Source organism: Falco rusticolus, chromosome W (assembly GCF_015220075.1).
Source record: "Falco rusticolus isolate bFalRus1 chromosome W, bFalRus1.pri, whole genome shotgun sequence".
Lineage (NCBI taxonomy): Eukaryota > Metazoa > Chordata > Aves > Falconiformes > Falconidae > Falco > Falco rusticolus.
The window spans coordinates 9155812-9178136 of NC_051209.1; the positions used below are offsets into that span (position 1 = coordinate 9155812).

Consider the following 22325-nt stretch of genomic DNA (forward strand, 5'->3'; position numbering starts at 1 on the left):
CATTTTCTGTTACTTATGTTTTCTGTTTTCCCGACAAGTAGAACTGTTTACGTGTTGGGGTCTGCAGCAGGTCTGCAGACAAGTTAGTTGACTTCAAAGACTTATCCGTGTACCTTTAAGACAGCCACAAATTGTCAGGTATGTGAACAGGGTGTGAAGAATCGGAACTTAGAACCGCAGCATACGGGCACCTACAGCAACAGCAAATAGCAAGCAAGAAGAAGGACACAAAACCCTATCAGGGTCTAACACCTGCACTGTCTAAGATATATAAATAGTTTGTATAAACAATAAAGGCCATTTTGCTGGAACCCAGCCACGCAGACATAGTGGTTTTTTCAGTCTGCCTCAACTTGCGTCACCACATTTACAATCAGCTGCTGAGGGCTTGCAGTGGTGGAAGTGTAGAGGTAGGAGCTTCTGCGGATGGTGTCAGGAAATGAGATGCATATTTTCATCTTTGTTGGGAGGTTAACAACTGCTTTCAGAGGCAGCCTAGCATATATCTGGTGCTGAGATCAGGGCTGAGGCAGCTGAGCATGTGCCCTTGTTGAGATTTACCCAGATTATTCCCCTGGTGCTGGATATTTATCTTGCATGAGCTGACTCGAAAAGAGCTTTTGGATCCTAATGAGAAAATTTAGGCACCTAAGTCCAAAATCATGTTCCTGAAAACTGCATAGGAGGCAGCTGCCTCCTAATCCTACTAGAATCTCAACTCTATAGGACTTAAGCTCCCCTGGTGCCATCCCTCTTAGGCTCCCCTGTCCATACCACCCAGCCCTGGTGACTGTGCTGTGCGTGCCCAGGAAGACCTCACTCTCTCAGCAGGCACTGAAAGCAAGATCCAACTGTGTTCAGACCCAAACTGTTCCTCTGCTTTGTGCTCTGGAAGTTCCTGCTGGTAGCATCCTCCTGCAAAGGGCTCACCACAAGGGCAGCAAAGGTGCCTACCATCTCCTGAGGTAGAAACTTGCAGAAAGCGATCGTGCCCATTTTTACCCACACAGCGCACTCCCAGCATGTGGGAGACCCACTTTCTATTTTCTTCTTGTGAGAGGTTTCAAAGCCACATCCTAACCACGAGGCCAGAGGCTATTCTGTGGCAAAGATGCTCCCACCCTTCCTGCTGCAAGTTTTCTGCCGAGCAGCCCACCATGTGTCGGCTTCACACCTCTCCCCTGGATGTCCTCCTGGGGCTGGAAGGAGGCTGCACTTGTTCACCTGCCCTGGAAGAGCCCAGCAGGCAGCAGGGGAGCATTTGGATACAGGAATGTTGTATCAAGTAAGTCCTTGTGTGGCTTTAGCTGTGAATAAACAAGCACCCTTATCACTGCTACTGGAATTGCCAAGCCAAACGTCATCCCAAGTGACAATCAGTAAACACCCTCCATAGCCAACATCCCTCAAGGATGAGGGATGATCCACTGGCCAGGGATATATTTTCACAGCAGATCTGGAACCAAAAAAGAGAGCTCGCTTCCTGCTGTAGGACCCACTGCTCACCTTCCAGCAGCTCTGGAGTTCAGCCACTGCCAGAGCAGATGTGACTGAAGCAACCCCAGAAGCCAGCCAGTTCAGAGGCCAGGGCATTACTTTTAGCCCCTGCCCTGTTACAGCTTGAGCGCCTGGCTGTCGGCTCAGGCACACACCTGCCTCTGCTGCCTTGCTGGGGGGTAGGAATCTCTAACGGAAGGGCAGGTGGAGCAACAGGAGGGTCTGGGCTAAAATCCCTGCGACAGATCCATTGGGGCTGATTGGCCAAGCTTAACTCTGGCTCACTAAAACACACCACATATCTGAAGTGTGAAGGAGGGGGGTTTGACGATTTCTTTGCACGGGAATGGAAGCCAAGCCCTCAAACTTCTTTGTAGATTTCTTGGCATGTCTTACAGACCTAGTTTTTGGAGTCCAAGGGTTATGTGGGGATATTAACTGTCATTCACAAAATTACATATAAATGTGTTGCTTGCCCTAATGGTTCCTAAAGCAGAAAATCTTGAAGACAAAGACATTTTAAATTGAAAACAGCTTGAATGCTGGAAACACTGAAGCTTTCCAGCCTTCAGACAGCTGCCTGTACCTTCTCTCCCTGAAATCCTCTTTCCTGACCAGCCTAAGGACTCTTGCACTCCCCTTCCCAGATGTGTGGCTCCTCCAGAGGCACAACTTGCTCCCACTGTTTGCTTTTTCCTCCCATGGGCAGCAAATCAGTGGCATTTGGACACATGGTAGGTGAATTCTCCAGCTAAGCCACTCTCCACAACAGTGTCCTAAAATCTACCAACCCAGGCAGCAAGTTCCAGGAACAAGATCTGTGGGCTTGGAAAAGGAGAAGATGCATTTCCAGAAGATGGACTGGCCACCGTCAGCAGGACAAGACACTATAGGAGTCTTGCTCTGCATCAGTAATTCTGTCCTGGTCACTTGAAGAGCTCAGTTATGTTATATATTCCTCCCTGTGATTTTTAAGAAAAGATGCTTCCATAGGGAGCCAAAAGTTCCTTACTTAAGCAGATATTAGAAAGTTATTTTCTATATATGTATATTTTTGTGTACATATATAAATCATCATAAGTGTATCATTAAAACATGAACAACTGGAACACTTTTGATTCCATGTGAGGCCTAAAACACAGGCAACTCTTTACAAGAAGAGGTTATCTATTCAGTCTGCTTACTTCTGTTGTGTATATACTGTACCCAGCCCAGGGGTGAGGAAACAGCTGAGGGAGCTCAGCATCTAGACAGCTGAGTGTCTGTCATTACTGTCACCACTGCTGAAGTGTGATGCAGCAGGCACAGCACCTTCCCTCCGCTGCTGGTAACCAGCCAGCCAGGAGCACAATCAACACAAAAAAACACAGCAATCTGTGATATTGCCTTAATACTTGACATTTTCGGCATATTGTCCTAGAGCTACGGGCTCATCTACCCCCTGCACGCCCAGCAAGGGAACCACCAGTAAAATAAATCTCCTGTGTGATTAAATAATCTCATACCTGAAGTTTGTGTTTATTCAGTGTATTTCATGCCAGCAAACCATTTACGCAGGTTGTGCAGGTCTATGACTGCTCGTTCATGGCTTTTAATTGCCAGAAACGGACTAGCCAATTGTCTTGATGAGTTAAGGCAGTAAATAAAGACATCATATAAGTGCCTGATCACAAACACTATTTGGGATAAATTAAATCCTGGGCTTATGTTTGCTCTAACCTCTCTAGCTCATAACCAAGACATACTGCTTTAAGCGTGCTTTTGGTTAATTAAACCAAAAAATATCCCTGGAATCGGGGATATTGCCCACAGTTTGCATCCACAATTTGGGCACAAATTAAAATATGGGGAATTCTGTTTCACCATAAGATAAAACCTTTTTTTTTTTTTATTCCTGTGAGGCAGGTTGGCCAGAGGCAATATCCTGGGCAACCAGCTCACGCTGATGCTGCTTTGAGCTGCAGGGTGGTTGCTCTAGATCTCCACTGGCCCTTTACAACCTCAGCTTTTCTTGATCTGTGAATCCTGTCAATGTTTCTAAAGCTGAATGTGCCCTGTACTATGAAACACTGCCTCAAACTTCATCTCTTTGTTTCATTGCACCTCCTAACCAAAATGGATCACAGAAGCCTTCTTCTCTGTTATTACCTGTTCTTTTTTGCGGCTGCCCGGGCCAAGAGCTCCTCTGGATCTGGTTTTTATCTGGGCTGATAAACCAGTCAAACCTGTTGTTCTCTTCCAGGGGCTTCTGCACCTCCACCTCCCTGGTGGCAGGCACAGCATGGAGGGACCTGGGGCAGGACCTGTCCTTGTCACCCCTGAAGCCCTCTCTGTGCTGAGCCAAGGGAGCAATCTGCACAGGGCCTGGGAAACAAGCCTGGATGATGCCTATTAACACAACCTGTGGAAAAGTTTCAGCCAGCAGACAGGGTTCTGCTCATGCCATGTCAAGAAGCTACAGCCCTGAACATCCATTCTCTTCCACATGTAATAATGTCTGTAGCAACACATTTTCATTTATCATCCCGGTGTGTGGTTTCTGTGTTCATTCCTTCCTGCTGTTATTGTCAGGGATTTTCCTCACGTTTCTGCTCTCTCCCACTCTGGCAATTGCAACATCTTCCTCTCCACAAGACACAGACTTCTGCACTAGGATCCCAAATGTCACTTCGGAGGTCATCCCTCCCTCCTGGCTCCTTCCCTCCTTCTTCCAATCATCCAGCTACCTCCTCCTTTACTATTGCAACAACTCTGATACAAGCCCCCTCTTTCAAAGCTTTCCTTATCTGTCCATGCTTACTAATCCTCTCTAGCTGAGCCACCCTCTCACCTCCAACCTCTCTTCTCCGCATGGTTTTTCCAGCGTGCACAGCCCAGTCACATGCTGGTGAAGGTCATATGATGGGTAGGGATGGCCAGGCAGGGCTGCAGCAGGCATCTGCTGAACACAGGGCCCTGCTAGGCAGCATACCTCCAGCTCCCACCCTGTCCCAGGGCCGTCAGCCACCCCATGGCTTAGGGCTGGACCTGCAATGTGCGGGGATGTGACACCAACTGCACGGGCGAGGGATGGGAGGCAGAGACCACAGAGCTGCATCGCAAATGGCAAGGAAGGTGCTTTATGCATGGGGAGTGGGTTAGCAGGATGAATCCTGCACCCATACCCCAAACTGGGCAGGGCCGCTGCTGCTCCCCTGTCCTGCCTGCCCAGTAGCTCTCTACTCACACCTCCTACGTCATGCTCTGCTTAGAACATATCACCCTTGCTATACAAAACATATAATAGATTCATAGAATAGAATCACAGAATGGTTTGGGTGGGAAGGGACCTTCAAAGTCCCTCTAGTCCAACCCCCTGCCATGGGCAGGGATATCTTCAACTGGCTCAAGTTGCTCAGAGCCCTGTCCAACCTGGCCTTGGATGTCGCCAGGGAAGGGGCATTGGGCACCTCTCTGGGCAACCCATGCCAGTGCCTCACCATCCTCAGCATAAAACATTTCTTCCTTCTATATAGCCTGAATCTCCCCTCTTTGAGTTTAAAACCATTCTCCCTTGTCCTATCGCTACAGGCCCTGCTAAAGCTCTGTCCCTGTCTTTCTCCTAAGCCCCCTTTAAGTGTTGAAAGGCTGCAGTAAGGTCTCCCCAGAGCCTTCTCTTCTCCAGGATGGACAACCCCAGCCCTCTTCAGCCAGTGCTCCAGCCTCTAATCATCTCCATGGCCTCCTCTGACCCCACTCCAGCAGGTCTGTGCCCTTCCTGTGCTGAGGACCCCAGAGCTGGATGCAGCACCGCAGGGGGGTCTCATCAGAGAGCAAAGGGGCAGAGCCCCCTCCCTCACCCTGCTGGCCACACTGCCAGTGATGCAGCCCAGGATATAACTGGCCCGTACAGAAAAACCCTCTTGTTTTTCCTGTGCCCTGACCTTAGTCTGTCTGTCCTTGGACTAGGAGTTCCTGGAATGAATATCAGCAATGTCTATACATCACAGGCAGTAACACGAGTACAAAGTACTAAGAAATGCCCCAAGCTTTTCTTAATTAATTAGAGAGCCACTGACTCTTCCCAATACGATCCACGCACTCAACAAACACAATAAATGGGAGAAGTTGGGCAATTAGGAATAAACAGCCAGAAGGCAAAGCAGAGCCCAGTGGGGGACCAGCATCCTCAGGGACATCTCATTCTTTCCCATCATCATGTTGCACACTTTGCAAACTGATGTGATGGATGCCCTTTTCATAGAGACACAGAGGAATTCAGGGATGGGATAACTGATGGGTTCTCAAAGTTAAATGCGCAAACTGGTGAAAAAAGAAATGAATAACATTGTCAGTATAAGGGAAGCCAACATCTGAGGAAAACAGAGGCTCCATGTATCTCTAAGGATGGCTCCAGGCTTTCCCCTGTCTCAGGAAGATCCCAGCACTGTGCCCTGCCCAGATTTGAGAAGGCAAAAATTTCAAAGGAGAGGGTAAATGAAAAACAGGGTGCTGGAGAACAAACAATACTGACCTTGATGATACACAGCATCGTCTTGTGCTGCTTATTTCTGTGCTCCAAACTATTTGTTATACTTTTTCTGAAAAACAGAAGATAACACATAAAAGTTTGTTTGTGGTTGAGAATACCATTCCCATTCAATGTCAATCACAGTAAAACACTGCTGAAGGATCTCCTAAACACCAGCCAAATCAGCAATCAACACTGCAGAGGCAGCGCGTGCATGAGCTGTCTGACCCAACAACAGCCTTGGAAGAAAGAATTATCTGAGATTTGCAACCATAAAGCTTGGGTGCAAATTAGCAATAATGGTGAGAACTAACATTTTATGTTTTTACGGGGCTTTGCCAAAGTAAGTAACAAATTAATTGGGTGTAATAAATAACTCCTTTTCTGTAGGCCACTGGGAAGTTAAGTGGCATGCTCAGAGGTTCCTCATTTCTGTGTCCATCCAGATTTACAGGATCAGTTTTGAAAGCCTGAGTGGCACTGAGATCAACTTAAAGTGGATTTAGGAGTGCTGAAAATGAAGCGCTAGATGACTGGTGTGGGATTTAGTCTAGGAAGCTTTTGGCAAAGGGGGAGATGTCAGCTTATTGTTTATGTATATAACTACTCTGCCAAAATGACAACTTGTAAGACCTTTTAGCTGCTAATTACCAGAAATGAGCCCAAAGACAGAGCTGCGCCCCAGTCTGACAGACACATCTGACCAGGCAGGAGAGCCACTGCCTGCTCTGCCAGGTCTTACGGTCTCCTCTTGAGCTGCAGTCCAGCAGAGCGTAGAGTACATCTCATTGATGGTGCTACCACATCCACTCCAGACTTGGGCCAAATATTCCTGCAGATCTAAAGAAAAAGCATTTAGATAAGGATATGCGCTCTAAAGCAATCCCTAAACCAAACAACTGCCTGCCAAACTCCTCTCTGGACTCTAATAGCTCCAGGCTCCACTTACAAAACACAGGGGTGCAGTGTTAATAATTTATTATTTTGTTTAATCTTTTCCCTTTGCTGGATGCAGGAGAGTTAAAGCAGAAGTGCCACCGAGGGCTCACCATCTACCATCTGAAGGGTCAAGTGATCACAAACTTCTGAGACATTTCTCCAATCCCCCACCAAAACAGGACCTCAGAAAAGAGTAGAAGCAAACATCCTCCTGGCCACCCACAACACCTCTGCACTGCCAGCAGGCTTGGCTCCAAGTCCATGTTCAAGCCCAAACATGCCTGGCATTCATATGGCTTAGATGGAAAAGCACAGGCTTTGGGTAAAGGTGTAAGAAGAGAAAAAAATATACATAATTCTCTGACACAGCCCTGAAGACATCCTTGTCTGCAGAGTGGATGAAGCAGGCCTGCTGCCCACCACTGGGTCTCCTGTCTGACACAAAGCAGCCAACTGATCTGGATCCATCTCACATACCACAGGACACGCTGGGAATGACAAGCTGCTGAATTACCCTTGTCCATTTGGACACAGGGAATAGGCATGAGCATTGCAGCACTCTCAAAACTAGCCGGCTTACAACAAGGCTTTTACCATCAGTCAGATTCTACTGTCCACAGTAGAACCTGGGTGCTCTGGTTATGGTCTAGAGAGTAAAGACTAAGGCTATTATGGTCTATAGCATAGGGACTTCAAGTAACAGTCTTGGATAACAAGCAGCATAGCGATTCAGATGTCATTGGTTAATAAGTGCTAACATAATTCTAACATGGAGGTTAACTCCTTAAAATCAAAATGCTCTTATAACTAGCTGTTAGATAAACATGAAATATAGGAGGATTCAGTAAAATTTTAAGATAATCTGCAACATGGGGAGGGGGCAGCCAGCGGGGATCAAAGCCTTCTGGAAACCTCACTGTGGATGGTGATGCCTGGAGGCAGGTACAAACTGTAACATTCCTGCCTGTGTGACAACATTCACAAGAATTAGCATTTCACAGGAATGTGGGAATTTATTCTTCAAGGCCCAGGGTATCCACATATCCACGAGTGCTACAGCCCAAACATTGCACCAACAGAGCATGTGCTTGTTAAGAACCCAGGAACAGATGCCATTGGATTTAATGTGGGACAGGAGGCCCTTTGCAGATTTGCAGACTGCCGGCAGGGTCAGCTGTAAATATTCCCTCATGATCAAAGGCATTCATCTAAGGATTACATGCTGGGGGCTTTGTGGTAAAGTAAATTTGCAACTAACAGGACCATTCATTAGTAGTCAGACAGTTTAGTTGGCTCGCTGACTGCCATTTATTTTCCCCCCAGTCATTTTTACTACATCTAAATACCATGGGGATGTGAGACTTGAATGATATGGCCTAAGAAATCAGCTTAGAAGAAGTAGGAGAAGGGGTTACCTCCAACAAAGAGAGCTCAACAGGGATCGAATGGGGGGGGGATATCAATAGTGGGTAATGCCACTGAAGCATGTGAGCTGATTTCATAACCTGATAGAGATTAGCCTCTCTGGAAGCAAGCAGGATATGTCGAGGGATATGAAGTATTGGTCCTATAAAGCATGTTCACAGAGGGGCTGTATTTGAAAGGCTAAGGAGGGGAGGAGAGACTTTGTGGGGTAAGGAATTGCTGTGAAACAAAGACACCACGGCCTGTTTTCACACCAGTTTGATGCTTACAGAACAAAAGTATCCCAAGCAGAAGCTGCACCACATAAGCAACATCTTCCCCCCCCCCCCCCCCCCCCCCGCAGGAAGCCCTAAGTATAAAATAACCAGTGGCATGATGGGATGATGACAAACCAAGAGGTCCTGGGCTGAGCAGGCACCAGGTGATGCAAGGATTAACCTGGGATGCTGTTTTACTGCAGAGCTGCCTCTCCAGGACCGCAGACCCTTTGGATGCAGCCAGCTCTGCACGCCCACCCATTGTGGGGGCCCTCCCCAGGCCCTCACCCCAGCTCAGTGCACCCTGAGGTTGCTGCCATCCAAGCAGCCCTTCCCTCCCTCAGTTTGTTCTTCAGCCCCATCTCCACCCCTCCTCTCTCATCATCTCAGAAACAAATTAGGCAGAAGGAGCCAAGAGGGAAACTAACACCAATCCCATTAAATTCTACGGCCTAGGCTGTGTTTTATAACAGAAAAGAAAAACTGGTTTATAGCTAAAAAAATAAAAAAGGAGAGAGAGAGAACAATCCCTTTCTCTCCCCTCCTCCTATCTTGCAAATCCTACTCCCTCCTTCATTGGAGAAAAAGAAATAAAATAGAGAAAAAACAGGCAGGAAGAATGGAGGGTGTGTAAAACACTCTCAGGTTTCTAAACGTGGAATTAAAAATTTGCAGAACAGCAAATTCCCTGACACTGAATATCTCACCTAAAGCAATAAAATCAATCTTGGGCTTGTGCAAACAAGCAATCCCTAACAGGAACATCTTTGACTCTTGTTGTTCCATTGCTTTCAGCAACAAGCACCCCACGAACCCAAGAGCCACAATTTTTCCCCATCAGGAGGGGTCACTCAAGCCAAGTGCTCCACTGCCTCCTTCCTAGCGATGCAAACGCAATGGCATGCAACCTCAGCTGTGGGAGTACTGTGCAAATCTCTCCTGCAGCCGCTCACCGAGGTGGCGGTACCCTGTTCCGGGCAGCAAAATACTCTCTGCTGCTCTTCCCACAGCAGGTCATCCCTGGGAGAATGAGGGATGCAATGTCAGCAGCGCTGTTCATGCAAAAGGCTGCTGTTTATTTTCCTTGTGATCTCCATGGATGCTCACACCAGAATTTACCTCTGCAGGTCTTTAAAGAGGTTGTGTGATGCTGAAGGATTTTCCCTTTTCCCTTAATGCTCAGCTCTTTGATGATTCATACTTCTTGCTGTGATTTCTGCAAGGAAAGGAGGTGTTGCCATGCTCATTTTAAAGACAAGGAAATAGGAGCATTAAAGACAATTATTTTGCAGAAGGCTCCCGACTTCAGTCTCCGTGAGCAGGACGGCGACAGCCTGTTTTTATCAGAGATGCCAAGCTCCTGCAGAACATACTGGCCATAACTGAGGTCTGAGATGTTCTGCTCATACGGAAGCAGCATTGAAAGTGTCACTGCCAGACGCACGGACATGGAAACCTCTCAAATTAAATGATGCCAATGAAGAAACCTGCCTAATCCTTCCCTGAGATCATCACCAGACTCTAGACCTTTAAATATTTTGGCGTATTAATTTACATATGATACTGATTTTAGCTTTTTGCTACTGAGAAGGAAGCTTATCTCCTTTCACATCCTTTCTACCTCCACATCTCATGGCTCTGCTCTGACTCACCACATTTGGTGCTGAAGCAGAAATCAACACCGGCCCCAGCCACTCGGCACCCACTTGCAAAGGGCTTGTGACTACAGCTGAGCAGGCTATTTTCCTGTTTCCTATAAAAATGATTTCAAAAACATTCCTGTTCTGCTTTTGGACTGAACTGAGATCTTTAGGAAATCACAGTGGGAATGGAGCTGGGGAGAGATTAAGAGAGCCAGAAAAATGCCTCCAAGAACAGCCACTGTCTCCCCGGGCATTGCCCTACTCACACCAGCTGCTGGGATAAAGCCTCCAACGTCCCTCCAAGTGCTGTAAATATTGAGCTTCCAGCTCTTTTAAGATGGATTATTATCCGTTTCACCCTGGGTTATTATTTATTACTTATTACAATATCCAAAAATTCCATCTGGGAGCTATGAAATCTTTCCCAGTGAAAAATTAATCAAAACTAGGAATTTCTCCTTAAAATTATTAGGCTTAACAAACTGTTATTTTCCAAGCAGCTTTGGGTGGGAGCCGCCTTCTCTCCAGGCCATTAGGGTTACAGAGAGATCAGTGCAAAGCTGTACTCTGCACATTGATACAATGCCCATCACAACAGTTCCTGAGCATCTCCCCAAATGATCATCACCTTTTGGCCAAAGCAACCAGGAATTATTTTGATGTGCCCTTCTTTGCTGTTGCTAAGCTATTCTCACTGCTACTGTCATTCTTGGAAGCCAGAGATGAAGAGGAGAACCCCCTCCCAGAGCCTGGCTCTGCACAGACAAAAGGAGGACACAACAGCTGAATGCAAAGGCAGGGGAGGAAGAATGAGAAGATGTTGCAGTGGCTGGCAGTCTAGCAGGGCTTTGTTGGCACCAGGAATTTTTTGAAATAATGAAGCGTTTGATAATAAGGCTTAGCTGATTCATTTCCTGCAGGAGTAAATCTGCTTGCAGGCCAGCAGCTGAGAAATCTCTGTCCTTTCTTTTTTAGGCTGCTGCTGTCAGGATGCTGCTCCTTGAGAGGGACCACACGGCTGTGGGAGAGGCTGTGTCCTACAGGACACTCCACTCAAACCCAGGCTCGCTGGGGAGCAGCAGTTAGTTAGTATCATCTCCAGCCTCCTGAAACAGGAGGTGCTTGGCTAGCTCCCAGAACATGTAGTCAGAAATGAAGAGATTCTGGGAATGAACCCCAAAAGGAGGAAAGTAGCACTTCCAGCCACAACCTGCTGCACACACAAGAACTATCAGAAAAGCTTTTAGGATAGGATAGGATAGGATAGGATAGGATAGGATGGGATGGGATATTTCAGTTGGAAGGGACCTACAACGACCATCTAGCCCACCTGCCAACCTACATGGAGTTGGGAGGTGGCTAGGTTGAGCAAGGCTTGGAGGGGTGCAGGGAATGAACTCAGAGCTCTGGGAAAGCGCTGCTGGAAAGTCAGATCAATTATCTCCATCAGTATCCATCAGTGAGGGCTAAAGCAATTCCTGTACTTGCTTTCCCATTCTTTCCCTTGCTGTTGACTGGGTTTAGGCCTCAATCTTTTCCTCCTCATCTCTGCCAGGCGTTCCCCTGCACCTTTTCCCTGCCTTCTCCCCGCAGGCCCTGGTGCCTCCTCCTGGCTTTCTGCTGCAGGTTTAGAGGGAAAGGGAAGGAGCCAGAGCACCGAGGAAGGGGAATAAAGAGAGACCAGGAAAGCTGCATGTCCCATGGCATCACCTCTTGCCTTCACACTGCACGCACTGAGATGGCAGCAGAATAAACCGAAATATTTTGTGATGGACCTGTAACTGGCAAAAATAAAGGTAATAATAAAAAAAAGGAATAAACAGATACTTTTTCACAACGGAGGATTCAAAACCAACGACGGAATCACTAATACGACTACAGAAGTCACCAGGCAGCAAGCCAGGTGATGCCCTTCGGGAAGCGCCTCGCGCCCACGGCGCCCGGCGCATCCCGAGTGGCAAAGGCCCAGGGCTCCCCCAGGCGTAGCCTAAAGCCACAAACCCACGGCGGCACCCGTGCAGCAGGCGCAGCCCCCCACCGTGCCCCGCCGCGCGCCCACCCGCGGGCACCCCGGCCCCCGCGGCACTCCTCACGTGGCGCGCTCCCGCCGCCCGCCCCCACGCGAGCCCAGCCCGCCCTCCCATGCAGCCTCTCGCTGACGTCATGGAAGGCGTGACCAATGAGAGCGGCGCTACCGGCCGGCTCCACCAGGCCCGGCCCCATCGGGCCACGAGCACCGCCCCGCACGCGTCCTTAAAGGGCCCCGCCGCCCGCCGGCGCCACCGCTGGTTGCCCCAGCCATGGGGAGTCTTGTCCTCCTCCTCTGCACCGGTGTTACCTGCTTCAGCGCGGCGGGGGCCGTGCCGCCGGGAGGAGGTGGATGAGCGCCGGCCCACGCGTGACGGGTTCCTACGGGGGGTGGGTGGCTCTCTCTCGCTCGCTCTCTTTCTCCTGGGCTGGGTGAGGCTGGAGGCCGGTGGGGGCCTTTGCGGCCTGGGCGCTTTGCTGACCCTTCCTCCCCCTGCTTGTGCAGATGGCACCATCGCGGAGCCGCTGGCGGAGGGGCGGGAGCGGGTGTCAACGGCCAAGCCGCAGGTGAGGTTCCATCTCCGCTCCACGCGTGACTCTGAGGAGGACGGCTGCCCGCTCATAATAGGCCAGCGCCTGGAGGGCTGCGGCTTCAACGTGACAGCTAAAACCTTCCTCATCATTCACGGCTGGACGGTGAGTAGATCCTGTGCAACTCTGAGCAATGCTCAGCACTTGAGCCGGCCGCTCCCAGAAAGAAAACTGCCCCACGTCTCTAAAATACATGGGATCAGGGACAACCTCTCACCTTTTGAGTGCTGTGACCTCCCAGGAGGTGCACCTGAGCTCTGTGGAGCAAAAAAACTCCCTCCACAATCCCAACTCGCTGTATCACAAAAGGCAACTTGAGATTTGCCCCAGAACCCAACTAACCCACCGCCAGGAAGGTGGCACCAGGCTTGATGTGCACCTGCAGATGTTGTGGCTGCCTCCGTTCCTGCTGCCTGGTCCCCTGGCTCAAGAAGCAGAGGGCAGGCAGGCACCCTCAGGCTTTATTCTGCATTTGATGTGACAGAGCATGTGGCATAAGGGGTCTTATTGGCTCAGCCAGGGCTTAGGCAAACAGCAGTGCCAGGGATGGAAAAGAGTTTTACAATCTAGCAGAGTTTCTGGAACTGGAGAAAAAGAGCAATAAGGTGGCATGTAGTGAATGCCTCTTCCCTCCTGCCTTAAAAGGCAAGGTGACTACTGCCAGAGTCTCTCAAAACCTGTTTTTCTTACACCATTAGTGTAGTGATGAGAAGTAGCAGGGCTTGCAGAGGAGCAGCATACAGCTGGAGCAGAATATGTAAATGATATATAAATAAGTTAACTGTGAATGTGTAATCTTGATCCTGTGAGCTGGAAACTAACACCTGCATTTCTCTTTCTAGATGAGCGGCATGTTTGAAACCTGGCTGGGCAGCCTGGTGTCTGCTCTTCAGGAGCAGGAGCAGGATGCCAATGTGGTTGTAGCGGATTGGCTTTCGCTTGCCCACCAGCTCTACACTGATGCTGTGAACAACACCGAGATTGCTGGAAGAAGCATAGCAAGGCTGCTTGATTGGTTACAGGTAATGTGAGTTAAGAACTGTCTCTGTTGTAACGCTCTGGGAGGGACTGTTGCACAAGAGAATGGAGTATGCCCCAGCTCCCAGGCTGGTGGAGTGGGGAAGGCTCTGGTGTAATCCCAATCCCCAGGCTTGCTGGGGCAATGGCTCATAGCTAAGGTGCTGTGCTCAGCCCTTGCATGAGCGCTTCTGCGCTGTCCTTGGAGATGCTGCTTTGCAGCCCATTGGGCTCAGTGATGCTAAAATGCACTTCAAATTTAGGAGTCCTGTCTGAGCCACCTAAACTCTGGAGTTGGGCATGCAAAATCAGCATTAGCTTGGCAAGAGGGTGGAAGAGCAGGTCCACGGTGCTACACTTGGCGCATGAGTCCATGGCCAGCGCTGAGGTCTGCTGGCAGCTCCCTGAAGGAAGATCCTGCTTAAAGAATATCATAAACAGGGTTGGAAGCTGGGCACTTTGGGAGCAAACCACAAGTGCCATCCAAACCGTTCAACTCTTATACTTGTCTTGGTGAAATAAAGAACAAAGCATGCTTGTCTGCCCCCTCCCTCCACACTCCTCTTAGAATTACCCCGCAGATAGGAGTGGTGCTAGCTGCCCTGAAAAAGAAGGGGGCAAATTATCTTTTTTCCCTCCTTCTTGCAGGAGAACCCACTCTTCCAGCTTGAGAACGTCCACCTGATTGGGTACAGCCTGGGTGCCCATGTTGCTGGCTTTGCTGGTAACCACGTCCATGGGACAATAGGCAGAATTACAGGCAAGTGGCTTTTTAAACAATCTTTTACCTTTCCTTAGCAGCACTGAGTTTCCCCAAAAAGGCTCACTTCCTGTGTTGCTGCGATGCTGTTTTGGGCTTGCTCACTCAGAAATTACAAGTTTCCTGCTTGTGGCAGCAGCAGGGAGCACAGGTCTCCTCACAGGAGAAAGCACCTTAATTTTGAACCCCAAATGTAGGGGAGTTCAATGAAAAACCTCTCAGAGGACAACCCAGTCTTGAGTATATTAAAGTTAAATGTGAGTTCAAAACAAGTCCAGCTCAAGCTTTCACTATCCAGATCCTAAGCCTGTGGGTGATACTGTTTTTGTAGTTATAGCTCATAAACTAGTGGAAGCAAGAGCTATTGAGTGCTATTTGTCAGCATTGGATGGATATTTGGTCAAAAAACCCCAAAACCATCCTGGCCCCTCATTCTGAAAACATCTTGAAGAGAATGCTTCTGACTCCAGAGGAAAGCTGATTCCAACATGTGAGAACTTAAGGCATGGTACAAGGGGTTGCATTCAGCATTTAAACACTGCACTGGTGGTAAGAATTCCTCAGAGCCTAGCAATAAATATCTCTATCTAGTTAAGTAGGAAAATCACCTAACAGTCAAGTTTGGGAACGGCTCAGCTTCAGGTTGGGTGTCAGGCTCAGAAGTTATCAGAATGTCCCCAAGCCACCATGGGATCTCAGATGCAGGGTTTACCAGGCTGCTGCTTAAACTTGTATTGCCCCCTCCATATGTCCAGTCTGAAAATGAGACTAAATGTCACCAAGGCAGCTTTGGCTACCAGGGGTCTCTGTGGGGTACTAGATCTCTTCTGGTGTTCAGTCATCTGCTGCCTCTTGAAATCTCTCTTCACTGTGACCTAGCAAAGACTCATTACTTCCAACAAGCCATCTGAAGCCATCACTGTAGAGCAGACTGGTGCTACAACTGGGCTCTATTGCACCAAAAGCGCTATGGACCATCTCCATTTGTTCCCTCAGGAGCCCATGGGTGAAGACATCCTGGGGGACAGTATCAGCAATGAGGCAGGGACTGTGTAGCACCTGGTTGGGAGGGCTGCCAGCAGCAGGTTCCTGGCTATATTCTGTATGAAATAACCCAATTTCTTACTTGGCATCTTGCGTACTGTCTCTAACACCAGGCTTGGATCCAGCTGGTCCTATGTTTGAAGGAGCGGACCCCAGTAAGCGCCTCTCCCCTGATGATGCTAACTTTGTGGATGTCCTTCACACCTACACAAGGGAAACACTAGGTGTTAGCATTGGGATCCAGATGCCTGTAGGCCATGTTGACATCTACCCCAATGGGGGAGACTTCCAGCCTGGCTGCGGTTTAAGTGATGTCTTGGGAGCAATTGCCTATGGGAGTAAGTTCTCATTACTTATTTTGCCTCTGGTCAGCATAGACTCCTCATGAATAGACTTGGGTTGATGCTGGGGGGTGATCTGATTTAAAAGAGCAGAGAAAACTACATTTCCTTCTAAACTGCCTGTACTACTGGAGGTAGTTGCTAGAAGCTAGACCTGCTTTTAATTCTGAAGTAGCATGTTCACTCTAACACCTGATCATAAACTATGGTCATCTTATGCTGGGTCTAGAATCCTCTTTAAAGCTCCCTTCATGGTAGGGAATAAGTGAACAGCCCTCTTCAGGTGTCTTCCACTAACCACTCTAATTGCTGCTGTTAGAAAAATGTTCAAGTTTGGCCATGGTCAGCTTATGTCAGGCTACAAAAAGGCACAGCTTACTACATCTTACCAACTGCCAGGGTGACAAATGCTTAAACAAAATGTATCCCTTGCAACTCTGCTTCTCTAGCAATTGGTGAAGTTGTTAAATGTGAGCATGAGCGGTCTGTGCACCTCTTTGTGGACTCTCTCGTGAACCAAGACAAACAGAGCTTTGCATTTCAATGTGCTGATTCCAGTCGCTTCAAGAAGGGCATCTGCCTGAGCTGCCGGAAGAACCACTGCAACAGCATTGGCTACAACACCAGGAAGACATGGAACAAAAAAACCAGCAAGATGTACCTAAAAACAAGAGCTGACATGCCGTTCAAAGGTATGTTTTCCCCTTTAGAAAGAACATAGTCTCATCTAGGAGCAGGCTCCCAAAGTCAATGTCAGGAAAGATGTAGAGGTGGAAGAGTAGCACCACCTCAAAGCAGCGCAGCACCAGGCGTTAGTCTTTCACTGTTAGCTGGCTGCATTGCTGTCCTGTGGCATTACTGTGCTACTTCATCCGTGTGGGATCAACAGGGCTTGGGCCATAAGGACACGCAGCCTTTTGAGCAGGACTGCAGTTCACATGTCATACCTGCCAGACCACCTCAACCTTGGAACAGTAGGTTTGAGGAGCCCTCCTACTAAACTCCCTCCTCCACCCCTCCATTACAGAGTGGACCTGCTGTAGTTGTGTAAATGTCAACTGTGTAATCAGTAAGGGCAGGAAAAAGCGATCAATGATGTCTCAATAAAGAAGGGTCTAGCCTTTGCTAGACAACACTGTTTCACAGAGTGATGCTGAGCAATGTTGTCTCCCAACAAAGTTGGTTCCATCTATGCTCTCCCTCTTTCTCTCCAGTCTACCATTATCAGACGAAAATGCACATATTCAACTACATGAGCTTGGGAGAGACTGATCCCACTTTCTCAGTCACCCTTCATGGCACCAATGGAGACTCTAAGCCTGTTTCTTTAGAAATGTAAGTTGCCTGGCCTGTTGTATGTACCTAAGAAGGCCACTGGACTAGATAAGGTGGCATCATTCTTTTTCCTCTGGTTACATTAGCATTGTGCCCAAGCCTAGCAGCCTCACTTCATCACCATTCAATAAACTTTTCATCCAGTAATTTAATTATAATTTATTGCTGAGAAAGCAATTTGATGTGCCCGGTCTTCTACATATTAGCCTTCACAGCTCATTGTTGAAGTACTTTGTTTTGCTTTTCCTCTCTACCATTGGGATGTAGTCTGAAAGCACCCATCTCTCTGGAGGTATTGTTGACCTCCTTTAACTTCTACCAGAAAAAACACAAGGCATGTCATTCCTCCCTAAGCTATAGAAGGATGGCTGAGCCAAATACATGATGCATTGTGTTGAACCAGCTATCTAAGCTCACTTTCTTTAGTGTAATCAGTAATTAACTGGTGAGTTGGATGTGGAACACTTGATAAGCTTCCGAGGGCTCTGTTTAACTTCTCGCATGGCATGAATGAGCATCTGGCATGCTTCTATAGCAAAGAAATGCTGAGTCTCTACTTGTCTTTCAGGCTTGATCAAATTGGCCTAAACGCTACTAACACCTTCCTGGTCTATACTGAAGAAATAGGTGAACTGCTAAAAATAAAGCTCACCTGGGAGGGAACATCTCATTCATGGTACGATCTATGGAAGGAGCTGAAGAGCTACTGGTATTGGCCTGCCAAGTCTTCCCAGGAACTGCATATCAGACGTATACGCGTGAAATCTGGGGAAACGCAACAGAGGTAATAATTGCATTAGACTGCATGTGAGCTGGCTCAAAACTTCAATCAAAAGGAGAAATATTCAGAATCTAGCAAATGAAGCTGGGGTTTTGAACTTAGTTGGTATCCTGAGCTGTCTTTTGGTTTTAGTGTTGCCAGCTAATGCTCCCCCATGGTGTAGCAGAGCGGGTTACATGCCAGTGTGAGGTTGTGAACTAGGCTTTAAGCAAAACCAGGCACTGCAGGTCAGATCTGGGGCATTCTTTTGCTTTATTTAAATACTGTGACACTGTCTTTTCTGCCCTTGGGGACTAAATTAGCCTACTGCAAGATGGTTTAGGTCACACCTGAAGGGTTAAAGTACTGACTGCACCAAAAATACTGAAGCATAGAGAAGTATGGCTATTTACAGCCATAATGTGCTGATTTGGCACAACCAGCTAGACCTAAAACTGCAACCGGTAACAGGGTGGCACCAATTCCTTAAACACTGTAGTGCTCCTCTGAGATCTCTAACTGGAAAGCTACCTGAGCAACCAACAAGAGGTAAAGGTGCCAAGCACGTAGTACTGCACTCCCAAATCTTGTTTTAATCTTGTTCTGAACATAACCCAGATCTGTCAAAGAACAACAGTTGATGTTGACAATTTCCCACATTTCTCAGAGCTTTAAATAAGCATCACCTATCATCTCTAAGGTATTGTGCATCCTGGTTTCTACAATCTATGAAACATAGGGATAGTAGAAGCAAGGGTCCCCAAATAAAATATTAAAGCAGGAAATGAAACTGCCATTCAACAGGCTAATGGCATATCAAGATGCTCCACAGGAGGGATGTCAAATCAAAGAACTTGTCCTAGAATTAGCTGCAATCCATCTCACATGTTATTTGTTAATCACTGAGACAACAGGCACCTCCTCTTGACTTCTCATTCCTCCCCCTAGGTTTGCTTTCTGTGTGGAGGTTTCCCAGCTAACCAGTATAACTCCTGGCAAAGAGCTCTGGTTTGTGAAGTGCACAGAGGAATGGCGAAAAAGGTAGGGAAAAGTCAGCAAAGAGAAATCCTGTCTGATGCATGTGGCTGTGCTGGGATGAGTGGAGCTTTTCTTTTTTTCCTTTAGACTCCTGGAACCTCTCTTTCTTTCAAAAAAAGAATAATTCTACTCTAGATCCCCAGCTATTAGACTGAATTTTCACATATGCCCCTTAACTATCACTAACTAGGTGATGTTATCATCATTTCTGATCTTGGTTTGTCATCTTGTACCTTTACACCAACTTGGTAGTAAGAATGTAACACAGTCCTTGGGCCTAAAGAGCCTGTCTGCTTGCTGTCATGGTGGGTGCTACCAATACCCAAGATCTGTGCAATAGAGGAGAGCTAATTAGAGGCATCTATTAACTGCCCTGTAAAAGAGGGGAAAGCTAGGAGTGCAGGGGGTTGCCTTAAAGACCGTTTCAGCCTGGTAGGAGACCTTGAGCTGCCAAGAAATGCCTTGATTAAAATTTGAGCTCAAACTGCATGAGTAAGGCACCACTGAGGACTTGCCGTGGTGTTACAGGACTGACTCTTGACACTTCATCTTTGGCTGTGCTAATCTCTTCTGGATCAGGAGAGAGCAAACTCAGCTGTTGCCAGAGCATCTCAGCCCTGCTTAACCTCTGGGGGGACTTTCCAGATGCTGAGGATCAGTCCTCAGAGATGACTTCCAGTAAGTCAGGTCCCAGCAGTGACAGTTTGATTGCTTCAGACTGCCTCTAGTCATCTTTTGAATGAACCCCTGTTCGTTTGACTAAATTATAGTCTCCTTCAGATGGAGCCCAGCCTTCTGACCTCTCTTAAATTTCAGTTTGTAAACTTAAAGCTTTGTCACCTCTAATCTGGAGAGGAAGTGCTTGTTAGGGCTAGCAAAGCCCTGTGGAAGTCATGCTTTGCACAACCCTCTTGGGCTGCAGAGCTGAGACTCAGAAATGCGAGCTGATACTGTTCCAGGCTTGGCAGAAACCAGCAAGCTGTGCTACAAACAGTAGCAAACAATTCTGTGAATGAAAACCCTGTGCAAAAACTTGTTGCTCTGCCACAAGGCTTGAAAGATCAAGTCAACATTCCTGCAGGTACAATAAAAAGGCTGTTTTGATATGCTACTCTGTAACCCCCATAAAACAGAATTGCTGGCAGATGTGTTCTTCCTGCTTACTCACAGTAGTACAGCTTTTGCATGAGGCAGAGGAGCAGAGCTGAGCTCCAACACACTCTGGTTTCTAGGAAACTGTCCTTCCTCCCAGAGAGCACAAGCAATTACTTGCTGCTCAGCTCTCCGTTCCTGCCAAGTCCCTGGAAGGTTACAGTTCCCTACTTGGAGATTGAGTCTACTAACATCTGTCCACCCTGAATGGATCTGAACAGGCAGAGTCTAGCATAAAGACCTGTAGTTTCTGTTTGCAGCCTGCTTGCATGCATAATGCCTGCTTCAGGCTCTCATCTAGTAGCTACTGGGCAAAGTGCTGCTTTGACAAAATAAAATACCAACCTGTACTGTCTAAACCTGTTCTTAGTGTCCCAGAGAGTTTCTTAGGAATTCTTTATTACTCATCTTCTGCATTTAACTAGATTATTTTTCCCCCTCTCTGCTTTTCCCAGGTCCATCTCAAATTTGCTCTGAAGAATTCTCTGAAGACTCACAACTGAGCAACCTAGATACATGAAGACCACACAGATGGCAAGATGCTTTGGCAAAAATCCAGCTCAGTAGCACTTAAAGCAACTGGCTCTTCAGGACAAAACATCTTGGATCAGATACAAGAAACTGAGGAGCAATTGATGGACTGTGGTCCTAGACCTAGAGTAACTAAAACTACATTCTCCCTTCCCCAAGGAGCCTGGTTTGTGCATTTAACCTTACTTTGACCTGTTGCATGCTGTGTTTCTTGTCCTGCTCCCATTAATCAGGACTATGGACGAGATCTTCACAGATCTAGATCTCAGCAATGATCTTCTGGTCTACCTGCCAGTGGAGTTGAGAAGATAACCATGCTAACTGCCCATCAGGCTGTTGGCAACAGACTTGCCAAGAACAAACTGGCATCTAGTTTAGGAGTTACCATGGGTGTGATAGCACTATGGGCTGTAGGAAGATGAGACCAGCACAGGTCAAGCATGTGGGGTTGTTCAGGGGAGGGGTGGGAATAAGCACAATGCCACTTAACTTCAAGTTGTCCTTTGCTTGCCTTAAAAATAATCTGTTCTGTGTCTGGCTGATACTGAAGTCTCACTATGTTACCTTATAAGAAGGTAGTACTCAGTCCTCCCTGGACCTGGGGCAGAGCACGGTGGAGATGGCAGCTTGCTCCCTGGTCAGTGCCTGCAGTGAGGCTGCCCCATCCCATGTGTTGGTCTCATCGTAAGAGGCAAACAGCCACTGCCCTTCCACTGACTGCAGGGGAAGAGGAAGGTAGTGAACCACACTGCCTCAGGAGAGCTCTGCACCAGGCCTTTTTAACTACTGAGAATGCATTCACCTCTGTTCAGCTGCTGCTGTAGTACCAGTGCATAATTAAGACCTTATTTATGTGTAAAGAATTTCACTGAGCCAAACAGATGACACCCTGACCTCACTGCCCCAACATCCCAGGTTGATTCCTGGTGCCAGGCAAAATGGCTTTGCCCAGTTTGACAGACTCTACAGCTGTCCTGTTTGCTACAGCAGAGTGGACCTTGTTAGAGGTGAACTAGAATATTTTTTTTTCTTTTTTGGAAGGAGACTTGGTGTAACAACTCTTTTGAACTTTTGGCATGCAGAAAGGCAATCCCAAAAAAGGCATTGACAGGTGGTGCACAGAGTTCTGAAGACTTAGCAAGTCCTTTTGAGACCTGCAATGCTCTGAGTTTTTGTAGAGCTTCAATCCAACCAAAGAAAGCACAGTTGGAGACTTCCCCCCCCCCATGGTTTTATGCAAAGGCTTTAATAACTGAAGCCTTTAGTATGTATCTGTGACTTGTCACTGTGCCATACTTAAGAGTGGTTTCAAAGCCCTGTGTGTATATTGTGGATTTTGTACATATGTAAAGTTTTAAACATTTTGGTTTTGAGTAACAGTATAAGACTTAAGAAAAAAAAAAAAGGGCTTCAGTAAAAATCAGTGAAGTCTTGTTACTGATCTACTATAATCTTTG

At 47.5% G+C, this 22325-nt stretch overlaps 1 protein-coding gene across 1 annotated transcript; it reads left to right on the forward strand.

The window, feature by feature from the left end:
- The first annotated feature begins 12523 nt into the window (after positions 1–12523).
- On the forward strand, positions 12524–21919 carry LOC119140753 (endothelial lipase-like). Its single transcript, XM_037372326.1, has 10 exons — positions 12524–12647; positions 12805–12995; positions 13733–13912; positions 14556–14667; positions 15825–16049; positions 16502–16744; positions 17267–17387; positions 17956–18171; positions 19096–19188; positions 20793–21919. Exons 1-10 carry the CDS (start codon positions 12572–12574, stop codon positions 20812–20814), a joined length of 1479 nt encoding a protein of 492 aa, XP_037228223.1. The 5' UTR covers positions 12524–12571; the 3' UTR covers positions 20815–21919.
- The last annotated feature ends 406 nt before the right edge of the window (positions 21920–22325 follow it).

Coding starts and splice junctions, on each gene's coding strand:
- LOC119140753 (XM_037372326.1), top strand. CDS start 12,572: ATGGGGAGTCTTGTCCTCCTCCTCTGCACCGGTGTTACCTGCTTCAGC. Junction 12,648..12,804: donor GGCCGTGCCGCCGGGAGGAG/GTGGATGAGCGC, acceptor CTGCTTGTGCAG/ATGGCACCATCGCGGAGCCG. Junction 18,172..19,095: donor TCTGGGGAAACGCAACAGAG/GTAATAATTGCA, acceptor TCCTCCCCCTAG/GTTTGCTTTCTGTGTGGAGG.